The sequence below is a fragment of the Phoca vitulina genome, unplaced genomic scaffold (assembly GCF_004348235.1).
Source record: "Phoca vitulina isolate PV1807 unplaced genomic scaffold, GSC_HSeal_1.0 scaffold21, whole genome shotgun sequence".
NCBI lineage: Eukaryota > Metazoa > Chordata > Mammalia > Carnivora > Phocidae > Phoca > Phoca vitulina.
In genome coordinates, this window is record NW_022589724.1 from 32,111,391 (window position 1) to 32,130,321 (window position 18,931).

The window sequence follows — 18,931 nt, forward strand, 5'->3', positions numbered from 1 at the left end:
ATGGCATCCAGCCCAGAGGAGGCTCCCACACTTGGAGGGGTTCCCCAGATCCCACCAGGTGTCATAAACACTCCTGAAGCCAAATCACACTTACATGTTAATTAATCCACGCGTCCCATTTGGGTAAATCAAGTAACAGGAGGGAATGGAAGAAACGCCGAGTTTCTCCAGGAAGCCTTTGTCTGTGTTCAGCACTCTCTTCACCACAATGTTCTCATACGGAAGCAGGTCTAAGATCACCTGGGGAAGGAGAAAGCAATGTCACCTTCGCTGTGGGTGGCCGTGTCTCAGGAAGTGTTACGTTGACCAAGCGCAAAGCCGCATGAGCACAGAAAGCAGAGAAACAACGTCATCTGGAAGAAGCCGTATTTGTCTCCTCTCCAAGCCAGACTGACATTCACATCTTCATTTTTATTGCACTCTCGGGCAACTGAAGGCGACGCCTGCTACAGGCCGTCACGACAGCCTCGCTTAGCCAGCTTACAGAGGATCATCTGTCAGTGAACCCGTTCCGTGCTTTCTGAGCCTGCACGCCCCCCACGTGCCACCTGGCCCTGAGCTGTCCCTCACACGCAAGGCCGCGCACCAGGCGGTGCCTGCCCCACACGTGACATGGGAGGCCAACGGCAGCCCTGCACGGTGCCGCGGCCCCGGTCAGCAGCTGATGAACCAGCAGGCTCCGGGCTGGCCGGCCCTTCCCTCGAGCGGCCCCTGTCCAGCTCTGCTTCGGCTGAAGGCACAGGATGGGGACGTAGAAGGACCACAGGAGTGGCATCTCGGGAGCTACAACAGCGTGAGAGATGACCCTCGAGCCTGGCATGTGCCACCAAGACACTCAGGTGTGGAACCCGCACCTCTGACTCCTTTCAGCAACAGAATCAGCGTGTCCTGAACAGGGGCGTTGCAGAAAGCGCACAGCACACGCCCCACACTCGAGCCGCGGCAGGGCGCCCTCCTGGGAAAGGCCGCAGCCCCCCGCCCTGAGGAGCAGTCCCTGCTCCGGTCTGCGTGCGGAAGGGGGGCGTCTGAGAACACAAGTGCACAGGTGAGAGAGGCAGCCTTGGGACGGCGTGGGGGGTGTCACAGGGGAATGCCAGGTCCTGCTGCCGGGGGCTCCTCCTAGCCCCCCCCAGAATCCTGGTCAGCCACAGAGAAGGTGGCACGACGTCGCCACCCAACTCGGAGGGCACGGGAGGCGCGGTGAGGTGGTCGGGCTGCCAACATCTGCAGCCTGGGCCTGAGCGCGTACCAACGGGAGCTCCCGCCGGGAACACACGGCCTCCGGCCTTCACCCCGAGCTCCCAGAGGGGGGGAACACGGCTGGGAGGCAGGCAGCACGGTGAGGAGGAGCAGCGGGGCGCTGGGCATGAGCAGAGTGCGCAGCCCCGCCGGTCAGGGGCCTCCTCCCACCTCTGAGGGGAGCTCCCGTCATCCAGGCCGGAGTCCGGTACCAGAGGCAGAGGCTTCAGACCCCACGCGTGAAACGAGAGCAGAACAAAGTTCCACCGCAGAAACGATGTTTTACAGAATCTTGGACTTGGCAAAAAAGTTGAGTGTTCCCAACACAGCCAAGAAAAAATCTTGATGGCGATGCCGATGTGTAAGAAATAGAGCCTCAAGGAAAAGAGGCAGCGTGCCCTGAAAGCTGGGTCTGGGGGGCCCTCTCGGCCCCAGACTGAGGACGAGGCCGCGAGCCTGCCTGCTTCACCCTCAAGGCCCCTTCTCAGTCTTCTCTGCGAACCGGCCAATCCGCTGAGCGACACCACTACATCCCAAAAATTAACGGGAGCGAAACACGGGAACGCCACCGATCAGGAGGAAGCGGTCATTAGCACAGAGGAACCGAATCACAGCACGCGGTGAGACGGGGCAAGACACGGACACGGTACCTCACGGCCGACATAGGAGCTGTTGCTCTCCAACAGGAAGGCCACATAACGGCTGTCACGGCTGTCCATGAGAGAAAGGACGTCACTGGGCCTTTTAAGAGAAACAAAGCGGCTTTTAGTGCTTCCGAGAACGGCGAGCTGGCCATCACACGCCAGCACCCACATCACTTAATGCAAATCCATAATTTACAACATTAAATTCAATTCCTAACATTCCCTTTTTCATGCAACTACGCACCGAACGGGGTCCAGAGGCGGGCAAGCAGGAGGCCTGTCTCCGTCCGTGTGGTTCTGCAGGAAGTCGATCATTGTCCGCCTCACGGTCTGCAGCTCTCGGTCGGGCCCTGCGGGGAGGCAAGCCGCCGTCACCGCTACGTCTGCTCTGTGCAGCGCCACCGCCCCAGGGCCCGGAGGGCACGGCACAGACTCGGCAGGAGGCACCAACAGCCGTCAACAGACCGCGGTGGGCACACACGACAGACCACACGGCGACCAGCATGGGAGCAAATGGGCACCAGGAGCCAACCTCACGCACACGGCGTGGAGACAGGCGGAAGCACCTCGCTGCATCTACGCCAAGTTCAAAACACGCCGGTGACCCTCATGGAGAACGGCCGTCACCGTGGACTGACCGGGAACACACTGGAGCCTGAGGTGGGCACTGGCTCCCCGGGGGGCTCGCTCATAAAATTCATTAGGTGAGCATGTGGTTTGTGACCTTCTCCAAATCTTTTTTGAGTAAAAGAGCTTACTTAAAAAAAAAGAGATTTCACCATCAAATTTAACAAGGAAGGCAAAACACAGAATAAAAAGTCGTTGCCGAAACTACAAATGTTTGAGCTCTTCGAGGAAAGACAGGTCAGAGGTGCCGATGCAGATCCGCTGAGGCTGGGGAAGGGGCCCCACAGACCCCATCACGTGGGCTCCCTGGTCTCCTGAAACCACCTTTGCTTTAACGGGTTTATGAGGCGACTCTGACAGTAAAATATAAAGCTTGTCCTTACCTTTAAAATTTTCTCCAGTTGTAAAGTCCTTTGTAAACGCCTTGAAATACTAAGAGGAAAAACACAGAACAAGTAAGAAAGTCTGACTTGGTGTCTGTGCAAATGTTTAATCTTTAAGCAAGAAAACGGCCGCCATCTTAAAGAGTGAGAGCTTTAGTTAATCTGCTCCAGAAAGTTCACGTTCACTGATAAGGAGCCGCACACTTCTGTGCACGTCTGCGACATCAGTGTTTCTGAGCAGACCCGCCGGGGTGGGTAGTACCCGTCGGAGTTCTGTCAGCTACGCTTCCTGACCCAACAGGGCTGGAAGCCAGCCGCGCAGTAGGCGCTTTCCCTGATTCTCGACATCAATACGCATCCTAACGGTCGGCTCGAGCGACACAAACGACTTACAGGGAGGGTGAGCCGAAGGAAAGAAACTATTAAAATTAAAAACCTTCTTCTCTAGAAGAGATGCTGAAGAAGCTGAGAACTGCAAACCAGGTGAAGATACTCTCAGTTCTCACAACCGAAAGGTCAATGTCAAGGATGCATACAGGACTCCTGTGAGTCAGTTAAGAAAACTGCAAATACCCAAGAGCAAAATGGGCAAACGGAAGGAGCAGATGGGGTGACACAGGGCCTGTGAACACAAGACATGGCCGTGGTCACACAAGGAGGCGTTCTTAGGGGACCGAAGCCACAGCCAGGGTGCTCTCTGAACACCTGCTCAGCACGAGAGAGAAGGCCCGGAGCTCACACCCAGCACAGCACCCCGTGTGCGGCTAGAACAAAGTAAAGCTCAGACAAGAAAGCCGAGGATGAGTTACGCAGAACTCCGGAGGAGCATCACTGGGTGGGGCGGAGGCGTGGCTGCCACGGAGCCCAGCCACGTGAGCGGCAGGAAAGCATCGGGCTGCAAGCCACACAGAGCACAGGGTTTTAGGAAGACTGGGGGGGCCAAGCTTCCTCAGAGGCTGCACGTTTTCTGGGATGTAAACACCACCCTGAGGCACCCGTGTGCCCGCATGGGACCGCGAGTGCACACACACACACGTGCGCACAGACCCCGTACGCGCTTCTTCAGAATCTTCTCAACACGTTTGTCTATTCTCTGCCCCCAGTGGAAGAAAGGGTAAAACCTGCCTGAAGCGCCACCCACAGGCACCCGCCGGGTGTCACTCTGACAACCCGACCCACCACATACAGGGTGCGCCGACGGCGCCGAGCCTGACACGGGCCACACACGCAGGGGGGTGGGGAGGAGACACCCGGCCCGCGGCCCCAGTGGCAGCTCCGAGCATGCCCACGCCCACCAGGTCTGCGGGCCGCAGACCTCACCCTCCTCTGCTGCTGCTGTGGGGTGGGGGGCTGGGTGTGCACGTACAGCCCCCCGCCCCCGGCAACATGCACAGCCCAAGAGGGCGGAACGCGAGAGGTGACCCTGTGTAAATGAGTTCCTGCTAAGTCCCAAGTCACATGCCCCACGTGCCCGAGTGCAGGAGTTACACATGCAGCGAATGTCGCGGGAAGGCGCCCCTCGGGTGGAAAGCGAGGAGAGACGGGGTGGGAGGAGAGCAGGCCCGCGGGAGAGGGCAGGGGTGCTCACCCGGAAGGTGGGGTAGAAGTGGATGTTGTAGGCTCGGCACACCTCGTGGTTCTCCTCCTCCGCGCAGTCCAGGGCGGCGACGCGGATGGCAGCAGCCCAGTCTGAAAAGCAGAAGCGCGACCCTCAGTGTGGGTCTGGGCCCACATCCACGAGGGCCACCAGCCCACGCCTCCCCCAGGTCATGGATCCAGCCCTCGCGTGCACAGAGCGTTCCTGCGTCAGGCTGGGAGAGGGGGGCAAAGCCTCCACGGGCTGGAGGTGTCTCCCATCACGGACAACACGCGGACGGACTTCTGCTGAGGGTGCAAGCCTAAGGAGGGTGCTTTCTAATGGAGCACGGCCCTGCCAGACGGAAGCCGCCGTGCTGGCCTTGTGCAGGGCCGCCGAGAGCGTGCCTGCAGATGGAGAGGCCCGGCCCTGCGTGTGTAGCGACAACACTCCCGGGCACTCGCGCAAACAAGAATCCGAGGCCGCAGCGTCCGAGCCGCGGTCTTTCTGGGAAGTGGTTTCCATTTTCCCTGGATGCCTCCGCCAGACCCTTGAATGTGGTCTCTGGTCCTGGGAGTAGAACAGGAGCAGTTTTAAATATGTATTTTGCCTATCTTTAAAGGTTTTCTCATGGGAACGTCACCACATGTGAATATCACGAGGTCACACCAGCTCCGGCCAGGTGGCCTGCTCCCAGAACTGCCCTGCTGCCAGGTCACAGCCGGCGGTGGCCGCGGTCACACTGAGTCACACACACACACACACACACACACACACACACACACACACACTCTACTCAGGGTTCGCATCTCCCTAAGTTCCACTGGTCAGGAGGCTGCGACTGGCGGTGTGTCTTCTCATCTGCTGCTCCGCGACCCCCCGCGCTCCCTGTCGAAGACCCTGGGTACCCCCACCGTCGGGGCTGTGCTCACGGCACCTCTGTGTCCCATGTCCTGCAACCTGTGTGCACCTGCGTGGTGACTCGAGCCTGATGCTCTGGGGAGATGGCTTCCCAGCTGCGGTTGTGGGCAGGTAACCTCTGGCTCGCTCCCTTCTTCCCGACAGCCCCCCCCACCGAACGTGGGCGGCATGTCATCTCACCCCTGCATCATGTATGGACGGGACATTCGTGCACAGAGGAGCCTAGCTCACGGCAACCCTGAGGCGCGGTGCGCACAGGGAGACGAGCTTGGCTTGGCCCTGTGGTCACCAGTCTCAAAGGCATGGCTTCCCCAGTACCCTCTAAAAAGTGAGCTTCTCTCTTTAAAAGATTTGCTCCATTTCCCTAGGATGTTCCAGTTGATACCGCCGAACATCTCCTGGCTGCTCGGGGGGCACCTGGGGAAGCAGGACAGAGGAGCGCAGCCGTCCACGGACAGCCGCACCACACCCACCGCCAAGGAGCCCCAGGCGGGACCCAGGCGCTCCAGACACTGGCCTGGAGGCACAGGGCCGCCCGCGGGTGGGCGGGTCCGCTCCCGGTCTCCTGCGCCCAGGGAGTGTGTGTGTGTGTCTCACTGAGACCCCGAGGAGGCCCTGTGCTGCCGTGGGTCTCACAGGACACCACCAGTCCAAAGCAGTAAGCTGGTTAAAAAGCACATCACGCAAGTTTGCTCTGGGTACTGGCTATGATCTGGAACTTCAGAGGTTCCATTAAACACGTGCCTGGGAGGAGAGAAGACACTGGCCACGACGAGACCCCGTACCACACGAGCACTCTTAGACATGGCAAAGCCCATAGCTGCCAGTTTCCCATCTAACGCACCACTTGTGCTAAAAGATCCTCGCCTTCCTCCTCTGTCCTTACAAAAACATTTACCAGTATCAACACGATGGGAAGAATCAAGTGGAAAAAAGCCGCAGCTGGCTTTCACCACCAATGACCAAATACTGTTCGGCTCACGTTGCTTCCCTGAAACCAATTCCTGTCCCGAGGCCATTTCAGATGGCTCGAAACAAGAATCACGGAACCTTCCTGAACCACAGGTCACATCTTTCTGGAGTCTCGAATTACATGGAACTAAGGAAGAACAGTTAATACTCTCATCCAATTAGTGCAGCAGATGGCCCAGAGCATGCAGCTCAGTGCGGTGCCAGCACCGCCCTCCACGGTGGCGGCCCCCACCCTGCACGCCGCCCCCTCCATGGCGGTGGCCCCCCCACCCTGCACACGATGCCCTCCACCCTGCACGCGGTGCCCTCCACGGTGGCCCCCCACCCTGCACACCACCCCCTCCATGGCGGTGGCCCCCCACCCTGCACACGGCGCCCTCCACCCTGCACGCGGCACCCTCCTTGGCGGTGGGCCCCCACCCTGCACACAGTGCCCTCCACCCTGCATGCGGTGCCCTCCACGGTGGTGGCCCCCACCCTGCACGCGGCACCCTCCTTGGCGGCGGCCCCCCACCCTCCACATGGCACCTCCCACGGCGGTTTCCACTGCCCTGCTGGGGGAGCCTTCCCCAGCCTGTCATCCTCGCTTCTCTTCCCATTCATCTTGCCAAAACGCCTCCTGTTTGCTACCTCGTCCCTGTCTCACAAACACACGGTTTCACTGTTTACTGGGAATTTCCATGACACATTGTCATTTCATGCTTAAAAAAACAAAAGCACCCACTGCCCAGAAAAAGTATGTAAGAAAATGAAGAACTGCCCTAAGGGCTAACACTGAGCATTTGGTAGAATCAATGAATAATCAAGCCAGACCACAAACAGGGGAAAAAAACGGAAAGAAGGCACTCCAAGATGTTCGCTATGGTTTGGTTTTCATGGTGGGACTTGGTCTGACTTCTTTGTTTTTCAGATTCTTCTTACTAAGTGTGTCTCACGCACAAAAGCGAATGCATCCCCCCCCCCCCCAGCATGCAGGGTGCCGGCAGACACTGTCTTGTGCGCGTGCACCCTGCGGCTACTCGGGCTCTGCTCGGTTTGCACCTTCCTGGAGTCCCCGGTGCAGAGAGGCTCCAAACAGCACTCTGCAGAACAGACACCACAGGTCATGATGCTGCAGGTGACGGTGATCCTGACCAACCCAAGGCCACGGCGGCACCAGCCACACTTTAATAACCCTCCTGAGTCTGACACGGCGCGAGAGACAGTGTGAACACGCTGGCTTCCCTCATGGAGGCAAGAACGGCTGTCAGCCCTGCCGTCAACAACCCGCAAGCCCCAAAGGCAGCATCGGGTGCTGCTATGCCCCTGAGAACTGGAGGCTGTCAGGCTGTCTGGCACCCGCGCCCCAGGCTCAGACCGCAGCCCCAGATCGGAGTGAGGCCTTGAAAGCAGCTCTGCAGACCCCCTCCCCCATGACTGTGTGACGCAGCGGTCACGTCCACGCGCCCAGCTCTGAGCACACGCAGGATAAAGTCTGTGTCCCTGGGCAGCCGCCAGCAGCCAGGCTCCCGCACCCCCTCCAGACCTACTGTGCTGACTGGGCTGCTCGCTTTCCAGGCAGAAACCCCCACCCCCCCACTGGGCCCCAGTATCCACCAGCTGTTCCCACCTACTGTGTTCCCATGATAAGAAAGAAAACATTCTGATCAAGATTGAGCTACGTGATTCTTCAAATTCTAACCTTGTTGGAAAGGGCCCCAGGGGGTGGCCTAGCCCTCGGCAAGGCATGCACATCTGCAGGCAAGATCACCTCCTGTGTGTCCTTGGAACTTTCCAGATGGGACCCCTCACCGCACTTGTACCCTCATCTCTTCCTCATTCACTCCCCCCCTCCCCGCAAGCCAGAGACAGGTCCAAGCGCATTCCTGCCCCAGGACCTTTGCACCTGCTCTTCCTTGGGTGGAACACACTTTCCTCTGACTTGTACTTGCTGCTTTATTCATCGATTTCAACACAAATGTCACCTCCATAGGGAGGCCTGCCCTGATTCTCTGCCCAGGCACAGTTAAAATGGCAAGAAAAGCTCCCCATGAGTCTTGCTTCCAAAACAAAGTCAACTACACGATACTTTACAAAGCTTTCCTACCAAATCATCTACTGCGGAAGTCTGCTGGGTGAAACAGGCAGGATGTTACAGATGAGGAGGCTGAGGGTCAGAGAGGCTAAGGAACCTGCCCAGGGTTCAGAATCAGCTTGCACCACCGTGTCACAGACACATGGCGCACACGCAACACGAGTGTGCCAACCTGTACATTCTCAAAGTGCTGCGAGGGGCGCCTGGGTGGCTCAGCTGATAAGCGTTTGCCTTCGGCTGAGGTCATGATCCCGGGGTCCTGGAATCGAGCCCCACATCGGGCTCCCTGCTCTGCAGGAAGCCTGCTTCTCCCTCTCCCATTCCCCCTGCTTGTGTTCCTTCTCTTGCTGTCTCTCTCTGTCAAATAAATAAATAAAATCTTAAAAAAGAGTGCTGCGAATGTCTCCCTTTATCCTACAAGCTCCAGAGGAAGACACTCCCTCCTCCAAATCCAGCCTGCTCCCGGCCATGCAGCGCACACACACGCTCCTCCAAACCCCGCATGGTCACGTGTGGAACGAAATCAACCACTTCATCAAACCACTTCCTCAACGAGCCTCTGCACGGTGTGTTTCCTTGTTAAACATACAGAAAACCGATTCCTTAGAAAAACAACTTATCCTTGTCTTGCCAACATATTTTCTACCGCCTCCCCACCCGACTGGGGCCCTCTCCGCACGGGCAGGAGCCGTGTTCAGTGGGCGTGGAGCCCCACCCCGAGCCACAGGTGCAGCCCAGCGACGGCGCCCCGCGCAGCAACACAGCACAAGGGCTCCTTCCCACTCCCGGCGCCCTTACGGCTTGCCCGGACGACACGATGCCGTGTGCTCTGCAGGGGCGGCCGTGTCACCTCTTGCATCCTGTGCCGGACTCAATGTTCTGAAAGCACTCTGATCCATGTTACCCCATTTAAGCTTCATGCCCAAGCCTGCGATGTGACCGTCACCACTCCTACTTTACAGGCGGGAGACCTGAGCGGCAAGGCCCCACAGGGTAAGTGCGGGGCACCCAGTGCTGCCTCCCTCGCCCTGGCCTCGGGGCCGCCCCAGCCCCAAGGAGCCCTCTGCCCCTGAGCCGTGCCATCCTTTGACTCGGAGACAGTAACTGGGAAATTGTCGCTTAGCGTCACAGAAGCACTGGGTGGCTAATGGTCCTCACCTCCTCTGCCCCTTCCTCTCCACGACATGCGTGACACAGTTAACCTGAGCACTGCTGTTCCAGCTGATCCCCGCACAGGGCGAGCCACACTGCCAGCTCGGCGCTGACGATGCACCACCCCAGGGGAGTGGGGGGAGTTCCCTGCCTGACAAAGGGGATGCCTGGGTGGAGAAGCAGGAGATGGCGCCGAGGCAGGCCGTGCTGGCGACGGGCACCGGCAGCTGCAGCGCGCTGGGAGCCGTCCGGGGCAGAGGCCGCCTCCACCTGCCATGTGCCTCCACGTGGACGGCAGCCAGCTGGGACCCGGACACAGCCCTGAGAGGACCCTGATGGCTCCCCACGGTCTTGGGAGCAAGGCCGTTCTCAACCAGTCCGGCAGGCCCCCCGCTTTTCCTGGCCCTCTAGCCCTGATGTGTTTCACCCCCACCCCGCCCCCAACAGCCACACTACGCGTCCTCCTACGTTCTTCGTAGGTCACGTCCTGGTGAGTCCTGGCGTCTGCCCCCTTTACTGTGCTCGTCTCCACTGGCCTTCCAGGTGTCCCCAGAGTGGCCTCGCCTGTCCCAGCACCAGCAGGCACATCTGGAGCAGAGAGATGGCAGGCAGTGCCGGATGTCATGAGGACACCCGTCTGCAGGCTGATCCTGCAGCCCACATCCTGCTCTGCCTCTCACCAGGTTTGGAGGATCTGGGCAACTTATCAGTCTCGGTGCCTCAGGGCTCCGCCCATAAGACAGAGAGGCCAGATAACATCTCCCCTCTAAGGGGGCCCTGAGGACAGACGGCTGACAGCCAGCGTCCCGCTCACGGCAAGGCTGGTAAGCACCTGCTGCTAGAATGTGTTCTGAGCACTCACCAGCAGGGCAGCAGGGGACCCCCACGCTCACGCAGGCCAACAGCAAACTCCCAGTGACCCTCCTGGACGCTGGCGACTGACCAGGGTCCCAGAGGCAGGGATGGGAGGGGAGACAGCCCCAGGTGGAGACCAGCAGGCAGCGGGGGGAGGGGAGGGGCAGCCAGCATGAGCGGCTCTAGAGTCAGGGGCTGGGCCAGTCCTGCGAGGCTGCGGGTCTCGGGAGGGACTCAGACACACCTGCAGGGTGAGGAGTGAACATCACTCTGACCAGCAGTGTGGGCTCCTGGTGGCAGAGACCGCAGAGTGGTTGCCACCCCCCATCTTGGTGCCCACAAATACCCAGGCAAGGCAGCCTTCCTTGGGCTCTGGCAGCCACATTGAGCAAGGTCAACACAGCTCCTCTTCAGGTCAGTCTCCAGCCCAGCACCCGGATTCTGGGTAGACAGACTGTCCTGACCCAGCCTGTACCCCACAGCTGGTCCAACGTTCACATTCGGCCACCACTCTCGGGCCCCACGGACTTTGGAGGAACTGGGCACAGGTCATCGGCACAGTAGCAACATTCCCCTCAAGGTCCGTGGGGATTAGGGCCAGGGTGGAGGGTGGCTGATCCATCACATGTTGAACCCGAGCCCTCCCCACACGCCCCACCCAGCCCAGGCAGTACACATCCCCTGCCTACTTGCTGTCCCCACTCGGGTGTCCCAGGCACAACCTCCCAAACGCAATGGAAGGAGGCCTCTTGGTCCTGCACCTCCCTGCCCCCCGGAAGCGGGGAGCCAGCTGTCCTCCCAGGGGCACTGGCTGCTTTCCCAGGTGAGGAGCAGTCGGGGCAGCCGGGCTCGGGGGAAGCACACAGTCTGGGCAGCAGATGCCGCCACAGGGAAACTGGAGGTGGCCCAGGCTGCAGTCACCAACTCTGGCTTTTCAGCCTCCAAAGCTCCTTCAACTTTCCCAAGCACCTGGGAGGTGAACCCTGCCTTTTGAAATAGGGCACAACTGCTGGTGGCTTAAAAATGAAAAAGATAAAGGAAAGTCTTGGCTGCCCTGGGTTTTACCCAACTGCTTATCCTCATCACAACGGTGAAAGGGCCAGAGTTACAGTGTTACCCAAGGAGCGTGGGCGCTGGGCGCGCCGGCCGCCGCCGCACTGTTCTGCAGGCGCTCCAAGAACACTGCAGGCCCAGGGGGCTTCCCTTTGCCGTCTCTGAGACACCAGACACTTGGTACCTTCGGCAGCGTGAGGGCTCCAGACGCTGCGTCAACCCGCGGCCAGTGTCAGGGCCTAATTTCCAAAAAGCTAGAGGCATGACTCGTACAAACGCAGGACAAACAGGCATCAAAGGTGTTCCCGGACTGAGCACGAAGGAGCAGGTCAGGGGCACACAGACGGACCACCCGACCCGCCAGGAACAGCCGCTCCGACACAAAGCTGGCTAACGCCCGGCAGGGCAGGAAGGCCCTAACCACTGCGGTGCCCTTTTCCACCAGACAGGAACTCTGTTCCTCCACCAGATGAGGTGTACGAGTTACACTGTAGCTTCTGAATCAGAGCCCTTCACCAACAGTGAGCACGCCGGGTCCAACACCGGTACGTCCCCCCGAAAACTAGCCCCTGGGGGAGCCCGTGACACCTGGCCGCGATGACAGGGGAGAGGACACGCCAGCCCTCTTTCTTCATAGTTCCAGGTTTTAAATAATGTTTCATTAACAGCAGGATGTAGAAAAAAACTAGCCCAGCATGGGAAGCGGCCCAGGGCAGGGACATCGGCTGTGTCCTGGAAACATACCCGCACCTGCCGTACTCCCGGGAGGGAAGATCTCTCACTTGGCGAGCTTTGACCAAAAATCATCTATCCAAAAATGCCATACTGCCTAGAATGCAGTCTTTCCTCCTGTTCACCAACTGGAAGGGTCAACTCTGCGAACCTGTGCTGCCGCAGAAAGACGGGTGTCAGCGCCCCTACGGTTCTTCCCGCCCGGATCCACTGCCCCAGGTCCGTCAGCGCTCCCCGGAGGTGGCCAGCCCTGGTGGGGCTCGCTCGCATCGTCCCAATCTGAGCCTCTCTGGCCCTCGGTTCTCCAGGGGGCAGCCAGAGATTTTTTAACATAGAAACCAGATCATATGACCGCCTGCTTAAAACCGCTCTTCCTTCCTGCTGTTCATCCAGCCTCCAAGCCTGGAGCCCCGGGCTCCACCTGCCGCCTGACCCGTCGGAACCTCCCCCGTTCTCCACGGGAGAGCCAGGACGGCTCCTCGCAGTCCTCTGGACGCCTGCAGTCCTGCCTATCTCAGGGCCGTGGCACCGGCTGGGGCGTGCCCCTCATCTTCTGAGTGTCACATGCCACCCGAGGCCTTCCTCTGCCGCCCGGTGCCAATCCAATCATTCAGTTTATTTTCCTAGGACTTATGACCTACAATTAGCCTCATTTTGTGTTTCTGTTCCTGTCTGTCCCTTCCTCTGAGGCCCAGGCTCCGCCTGGACCTTCCCCATCTTGTTCCCTGTTTCTTGCACCTACCAGGGCCACACAGAATGTACTCAGGACAAGTTCCAGCACGCGGGATCAATGCAGGGCAGACTCTGCTTCTGTAGGGGGCACGCTGGAGCACGGACGGGGTGAGGACAGCGCCACATGCCAGCGCACGGAGGCAGCCGCCGGCCCCAGCTTCTCGGGACAAGCTCCACTCCAGCCCCAGCACGCCCGCCCGCCTGCTCGAACCTGGGCCGGCCGGCTGAGTGGAGGGGCGGGCTGACACCTCACCAGGCCTTTGTCCATCTTGGAAAGGAAGCCTGCCTGCGCTAGGCGGGAAGGCTTGTGAGGAAAGCAGATGAGGAAGAATTTCAGTTACAGAGACACCAGCAGTCACTGAGCTGGCAGATGGAGGCATTCATGGAAACACAAAAGAGACAGTCTATTTTATCAAATAAAATGCAAACTATTTCAAAGGTTTAGCTTCAGGGTACTTGCCTCATTCAACTTGTGCCCTCCCCTCCTCCTGCCTTTCCCACCTGTCTAGATCCCACCATACAAAGGACAGAAACACTCTAAACCGAATGCAAATTGCCTGCTTGGGCAACAATGTCAGGCCACCCCCAACCAAACCCAGGGGTAAAGGGCACCAGCTGGGAGGCACAGTGGCCTCCAGGGGCATCCACAGAAGGAGTCTGCAAGCCACGCTCTGCTCTGCTCCCAAGCCTGCCCATTTTCAGTACCACAGGCTTAAAAAAATACCTGTCAAAGACTTGAGCTTCTATGTAACAGCAAACTGAAATTTATTTCAAGTTTACCCTTCAAGCAACTCTATTCTTAATGTATAGGATTAAACCTCGTACCACTACTTGCCAAGTTCTAATAAAATATATTTATAAGTCTAATTTGTAGGCAAGCATCAATTTGTCCTAGAAAATGATTACAGTATGGAGTCATTCCCCTCCAGGATTGAAGAGGGTGCAAAAGAGGGTGCAAGAGAGGGTCGTCTGGAAGGCAGAGCTGCAAGGGGGGGGGGGGGTTCTCCCTCACGGTGAGGCCAGGGTGGTGAGGTTTGCATGTTCCCACCACCGGAGGTCGCTCTTCCACCCCCACCCCCACCCCTGCAGGCCCCTTCCTGCTTGAACAAGGTCTTTTTAGACAGGCTCCAAGTTCAAGTGCAAGTTTAAGCTATGCAGGCCTGGGTAGGGGCGCCTGGGTGGCTCAGTCAGTTGAGTGTCCAACTCGTGATCTCAGCTCAGGTCATGATCTCAGGGTTGTGAGTTCAAGCCCCGTGTTGGGCTCTGCGCTGGGCAAGGAGCCTACTTAAAAAAAAAAAAAGAAGATATGTAAGCCTGGGTAGAAATTAAGCCCACATAGTACGAGCAGAGGCCAGCACCAGTTATGTAGAAGTTATTGGAGGTGGCTGGAGAGTCCCGGCGTGCTTGGCTCAGCGTCTTCTCGGAGCGGAGGTGGCGTCTCTGTGGTGCTCCTAGCCCAGCGCCGGGTGCAGTGGGTTAAACCAGCTCTACACATAGTCCGGGGCAGCCGTTCCAGAGCACTTGATGGGGCACAGCCGTCCCAGACGCAAGCGTCTCTCCTGGTGAACTGCTGAAGCCTCGCAACACTGCCATGGGGAGAAGGAAAGCCCCGAGTCCCCCGGCTCCTCGCCAGTCTGGGCTCTCGCACTTGGAGTCACTGAGCTTGGCGGAGCCGCAGTGGGGCTCCTCTGGCCTCGGTCAGCACGGAGTCCGGGCCTCATGGGCATGTCTCACTTGGGCTAACCACAGCTACCTGGGCAGGGGGTGGGGGGCACAACAGGTTTTCCTGGGCCCCTAACAGGTGGACGTCGCCCCTGCCTGCCTCCAATCCTCTGTCCACCCTCTCCAGAGTCCAGGCAGACTCCTGGCAGCCTCCCGGGGCTCCCCACCTTGCACACCCCTGCAGGCGCACTGACCAGTTGCTCCCGCTGCCGTCGGCACCCCTCCCCCATCAGCCACCACGCCCACCCCCCCCCACCCCCTGCTCAAACATGGGCCCATGGGGAACACCAAGCGGTCCTAGCTCATCTCCAAGAGGCCTGCGGCCTAGCCAGGTGGGTGGGAAGACCAGACTAGGTGGTGAGTGAGGAGCTCAAGGGGGGCAAGCCAGAGTGGACTCTGGGCAGCAAGAACGAGCACCTGCCTCACAGCCGCCACACATTTAGCCGCGGGTCCTGGAGCCACACAGCCTGTCGCTCAGCTGTGTGACCCTAAGTGAATGACTCAGCCTCATGCGGCCTCCGGGTGTCACCATCCGCAACATGGGCCGCACCAACACCCCCTTGCAGGACAGGAAGAGGAGGCATGTGCTGGACGTGACTGCCCGCCGAGTCTCGGGCTCCCCTTCGGGCCTCACCTAGAATTCCAGGGGCCGTTACAGAAAATCTGCCCTGCTTCCACAAGACTGGAGTAAATGCGAGACCCATAAGAGCAGATGCTGAGGCCTCGGTGACCCTGACAGGGACACTCCTGAGTTGACCAAAGTTTCTGCAGAGATACTTCAGAGATAGCTCAGGGGCGGCAAGAGGAGGTGGCATCACAAACTGAGCTAACACCACAGCCCCGGGCTAGATGATTTCCAGGAACACAGCAGGGCTTTGTTTTGCAAAGGATTTAGAAGTGACTGCCCTAAGCCAGATCCACATAAACACTAGAACAACATTTGGCTACACTTAACAGTAGACCTTTTGTTTGTTAAGCCACCTTACAAGGAAAAACATTTATTTTCAAAATCTTGAAAATGTCAGCGAAGTGCTAAAGTTCAATCTAAATCTTTTAGAAAAACAAAGGTACCCCTAAGCTGTGCGTAGACAGGGCTTGCAGAGCTGGGAAGGAGGAGCCCCACTCTCTGCAGATCACCCCTCACTTCCTGTCCCTTCTGAGCAAATGCAGAGGCCCCTAAGGCAGCAATGGTGGAGGGACAGCAGGGGAGACAGTGCTCCCCTGACCCCAGGTGAGATGACCCCAGGCAATCTCACCAGGGAAGAGCCTGTCCCACTTTCCAGAAGACTTGAGATGCGGTGGAGGAGTGGTGCATTGGAAAAGCTGGATGGACACTCTCCATTTTAAAAGGGGTGGTGAGGGGCACCCAAGGGGGCCCACCCAGTGCAAGGTCTGTGTGCCCCAGGGACTGGACAGCCCAATTCACAAGTGACTGATGGGCCAAAGTAATGACAGGGGGAGGGAAGCCTGTGCTCACACGGGACCACAGGGAACAATGGGCATCTGCTCCCCTGTGGGTGGCAGAGGGGTGGGGGGAGGGTGCTTCTTCCCAGTGATTCCATGGGGAGTTGGCTGAAATCAGGCACAAAAAGGGCCCTGTGGTAGATCACGTGGTAAGCACGTGGTAGACTTAGTGGACTCCTTTCCTGAGGAATTCTTGTGGGTGGTGGACATCCACGAGGAAGAGTTCATATGCTGTGTTTCCTGGTGCTCTTGGCCACGAGCCTTTCCCTGCAGGTGTCTCGTAGGGCTGGTGTCCCTGAGAACAGTGACCCTGCAGACTTGGTGCTTGTGCTGACTGGATGCTGGGCCTTGTGCCCAGTTTCTGACCCAGAGGGCCTGGGTTGGGGCTGACGTGTTTCTAACAAGTCCCCAGGTGACCTCTCTTTGGGGACCCCAAGTGGGCCACTCCTCAGTGCTGAGGGCTCTGCCCAGGTGCCCCGAAGCTGTCCCTACCCTCTTTCAGGCCACAGCTGCTTTTCACTTTCAGCCATATCTCCCTTCCATCTCAGGCCTTCTTCCTGCCCTGACTTGGACAGCGTCCAATCCTGTTAAGGTAACCTTATTTAGCTAATGGCTGAGTTAATCACACCATTAGGTATGGATTTTACCACTCTCATTTCTAGAAGAAACCTTCCTTCCAAGTTCCAGGGACAATTTTCCAGGCTCCTTACATGATGGTTCAACAACAGAATAGTTTGCAACGTTCGAATGTGGTTTACCATATTTATGTTTCAGATACTAAACGAGAAAATCAAAATACGCACAAAATAGGCAACAAGTGTTTTGCCACAGATACCCGCATTTGCATTTGCATTTACATATCTGCTTCTGCCACTAAAAAACAAATGACAACTGAAAAGTTCTCTATGTTATTAAAATGTTTGTTTGTTCCCAGAGCAAAGGCTTTAAGAGAACCTACTAAGGAGGGTGTGTCGACCTCCTCGGTTCCAAACACTGGGGGCTTAAGAAAACAAGAGATCAAAGAAAAAAGCCTTCAGAATCAAGAATCCCAACACCCTGAGATAAGAGAACACAGCTTAAAGATAATCATTTACAATTTTGCACAAAAACCGTATTTAGGCTTTTAAGAAGTTTATGAATCCGTCTGGTTATGAGAAAAAATCACAACAGAGGAGGATAGAAGACTTAGAAACAAAAGTGCAGGAGGAAAGTATAGCAATTTGTTACCCTCCTGCCCACGGAAATACGTAATTCGAGGTTAGCTGAGCACCAGCTAGACTCCTGCCAAACCTCACTCTTGCTGAGGACAGCTCCGACGTCGGAGCCATTGTCGTTCCATTTTAAAGCGCAGCCCGCTGGCTGGGAGGGTGATGCAGACGCCCCCGCCCCCCGCCCGCCCCCAACTCCCCCGTGCAGGGCTGGCGAGGAACCTAGGGACTGTCACCAGCGGGCAGCAGGATCGTGTAGTTGGGTGGATGTGCGTCCGGGAACGCTCTGCAGGTCCCGGTCTGCCTGCGCAGAGGTCTCCAGCGCATCTGCATGGCTAAGTTGCCAGCTCACTGAGCACCCACCATATGGTCAGCTACCCAAACCAGAAGAGGTGGCGGAGGAGGGTGTAAAGGGCAGGGGGCGCGGGGACGGAGTGGGGATCTATCCAGGCGCCGGGCGGGGTGTGCGTCAGCAAACAGAAGGACAAAGGCCCGGGCGGGGGGCTCCCCCCGGCCCCACCTGCGCAGGTCGGGCCGCAGGAGGGCTGCTGGTGGCTCTGCCTCAGGACCCGCCAACCCGCCGGGCTCCCCGGGGGCCGGCTGCGAGGCCAGGGCACAGGGGTCGCGCGCGGGCGCGCCTCACCTCGCACGTCCCCGGCCAGGGCCCGCCAGGTGGGCGCGTAGCCGATGCAGTGGCCGCACCACGAGGAGTAGAACTGCACGAGCCACGCGGCCGAGCTGTTGGCCGTGGCCCCGCGCACGCTGCCGCTGTCCAGCACCCACACGGCGTCCTCGCCCGCGCGGTACAGCCGCGCCGCGCCGCCCGCCCCGGGGCCCGCCGCCGCCGCCGCCAGCAGCACGAGGAGCGGGGACAGCCGCCGGGCTCGGGCCGCCGCCGCCGCCTCCGCTGCCGGGGCTCCCTGGCTGCGCGCCGCCGCCGCCACCGCCACCCCGGCCGCCGCCATGTTGGGAGTGCCGCGGCGCGCCTGACCTTTCACCCTGGCAACCGGCGTCCTGTGCGCCGCGCGCGCCCGGCCCCGCCCCCGAGCGCCCGTCGGGCCCCGCCCCCTCCGGGGTCGCCGGATTTAGCAACTGAAAAGGTCCCGCGTCGGAAATGCAAATTTAGCGGGACACTCAGATTTACGAACGATGGGCTGCTGATCGGAAACTCACTTTTAACTGGGGGCCCTGTGCTTTATCCGGAAGCCCCACCGGGGGCGCTGACCTTGACTTTTTACTATGAGATCCTGACTCTTGGACACGCAGCCAGACCCCCACGGGCTCGGACGTGCTGTGGCGCCGGAGCTCGGGGCTTTCCCGTGGACCGCAGCCGACTGCTCTGCGGGCCTGGGAAATAAAGCTGCCTGGCGTCCCCGTGCGCCCGGCGGCCGTCCCCCGGATCCGCGTCCGAGGGCGCTGGGGGAAGGAGGGTCCCGGACAGGCGGCAGCTTCACTGAGCAGGAAGAAGGGCTCCCGCCGGAGGGGCCGGGGGCAGCGCGGCCCGGCAGGGCCTGGTTCCGGGGGGTTAGAAGCCTTCTCTGGGCAGCGGCCCCTGGTGACCGTTTTCCCCCGGTCGG

General features: G+C 59.0%; 1 protein-coding gene across 1 annotated transcript in view; it reads right to left on the reverse strand.

Annotated features, from left to right (window-relative positions):
• QSOX2 (quiescin sulfhydryl oxidase 2) overlaps window positions 1–18,319 on the reverse strand; it is a 30,320-nt gene extending 12,001 nt beyond the window's left edge. The window contains exons 1-6 of the mRNA XM_032419029.1: window positions 17,998–18,319; window positions 4,482–4,582; window positions 2,894–2,942; window positions 2,128–2,233; window positions 1,890–1,980; window positions 95–240 (exon numbers count right to left, since the gene is read on the reverse strand). Coding sequence (XP_032274920.1) covers window positions 95–240; window positions 1,890–1,980; window positions 2,128–2,233; window positions 2,894–2,942; window positions 4,482–4,582; window positions 17,998–18,319 — 815 coding nt within the window. The remainder of the gene's footprint in view (window positions 1–94; window positions 241–1,889; window positions 1,981–2,127; window positions 2,234–2,893; window positions 2,943–4,481; window positions 4,583–17,997) is intronic.
• Between the last annotated feature and the right edge of the window lie 612 nt (window positions 18,320–18,931).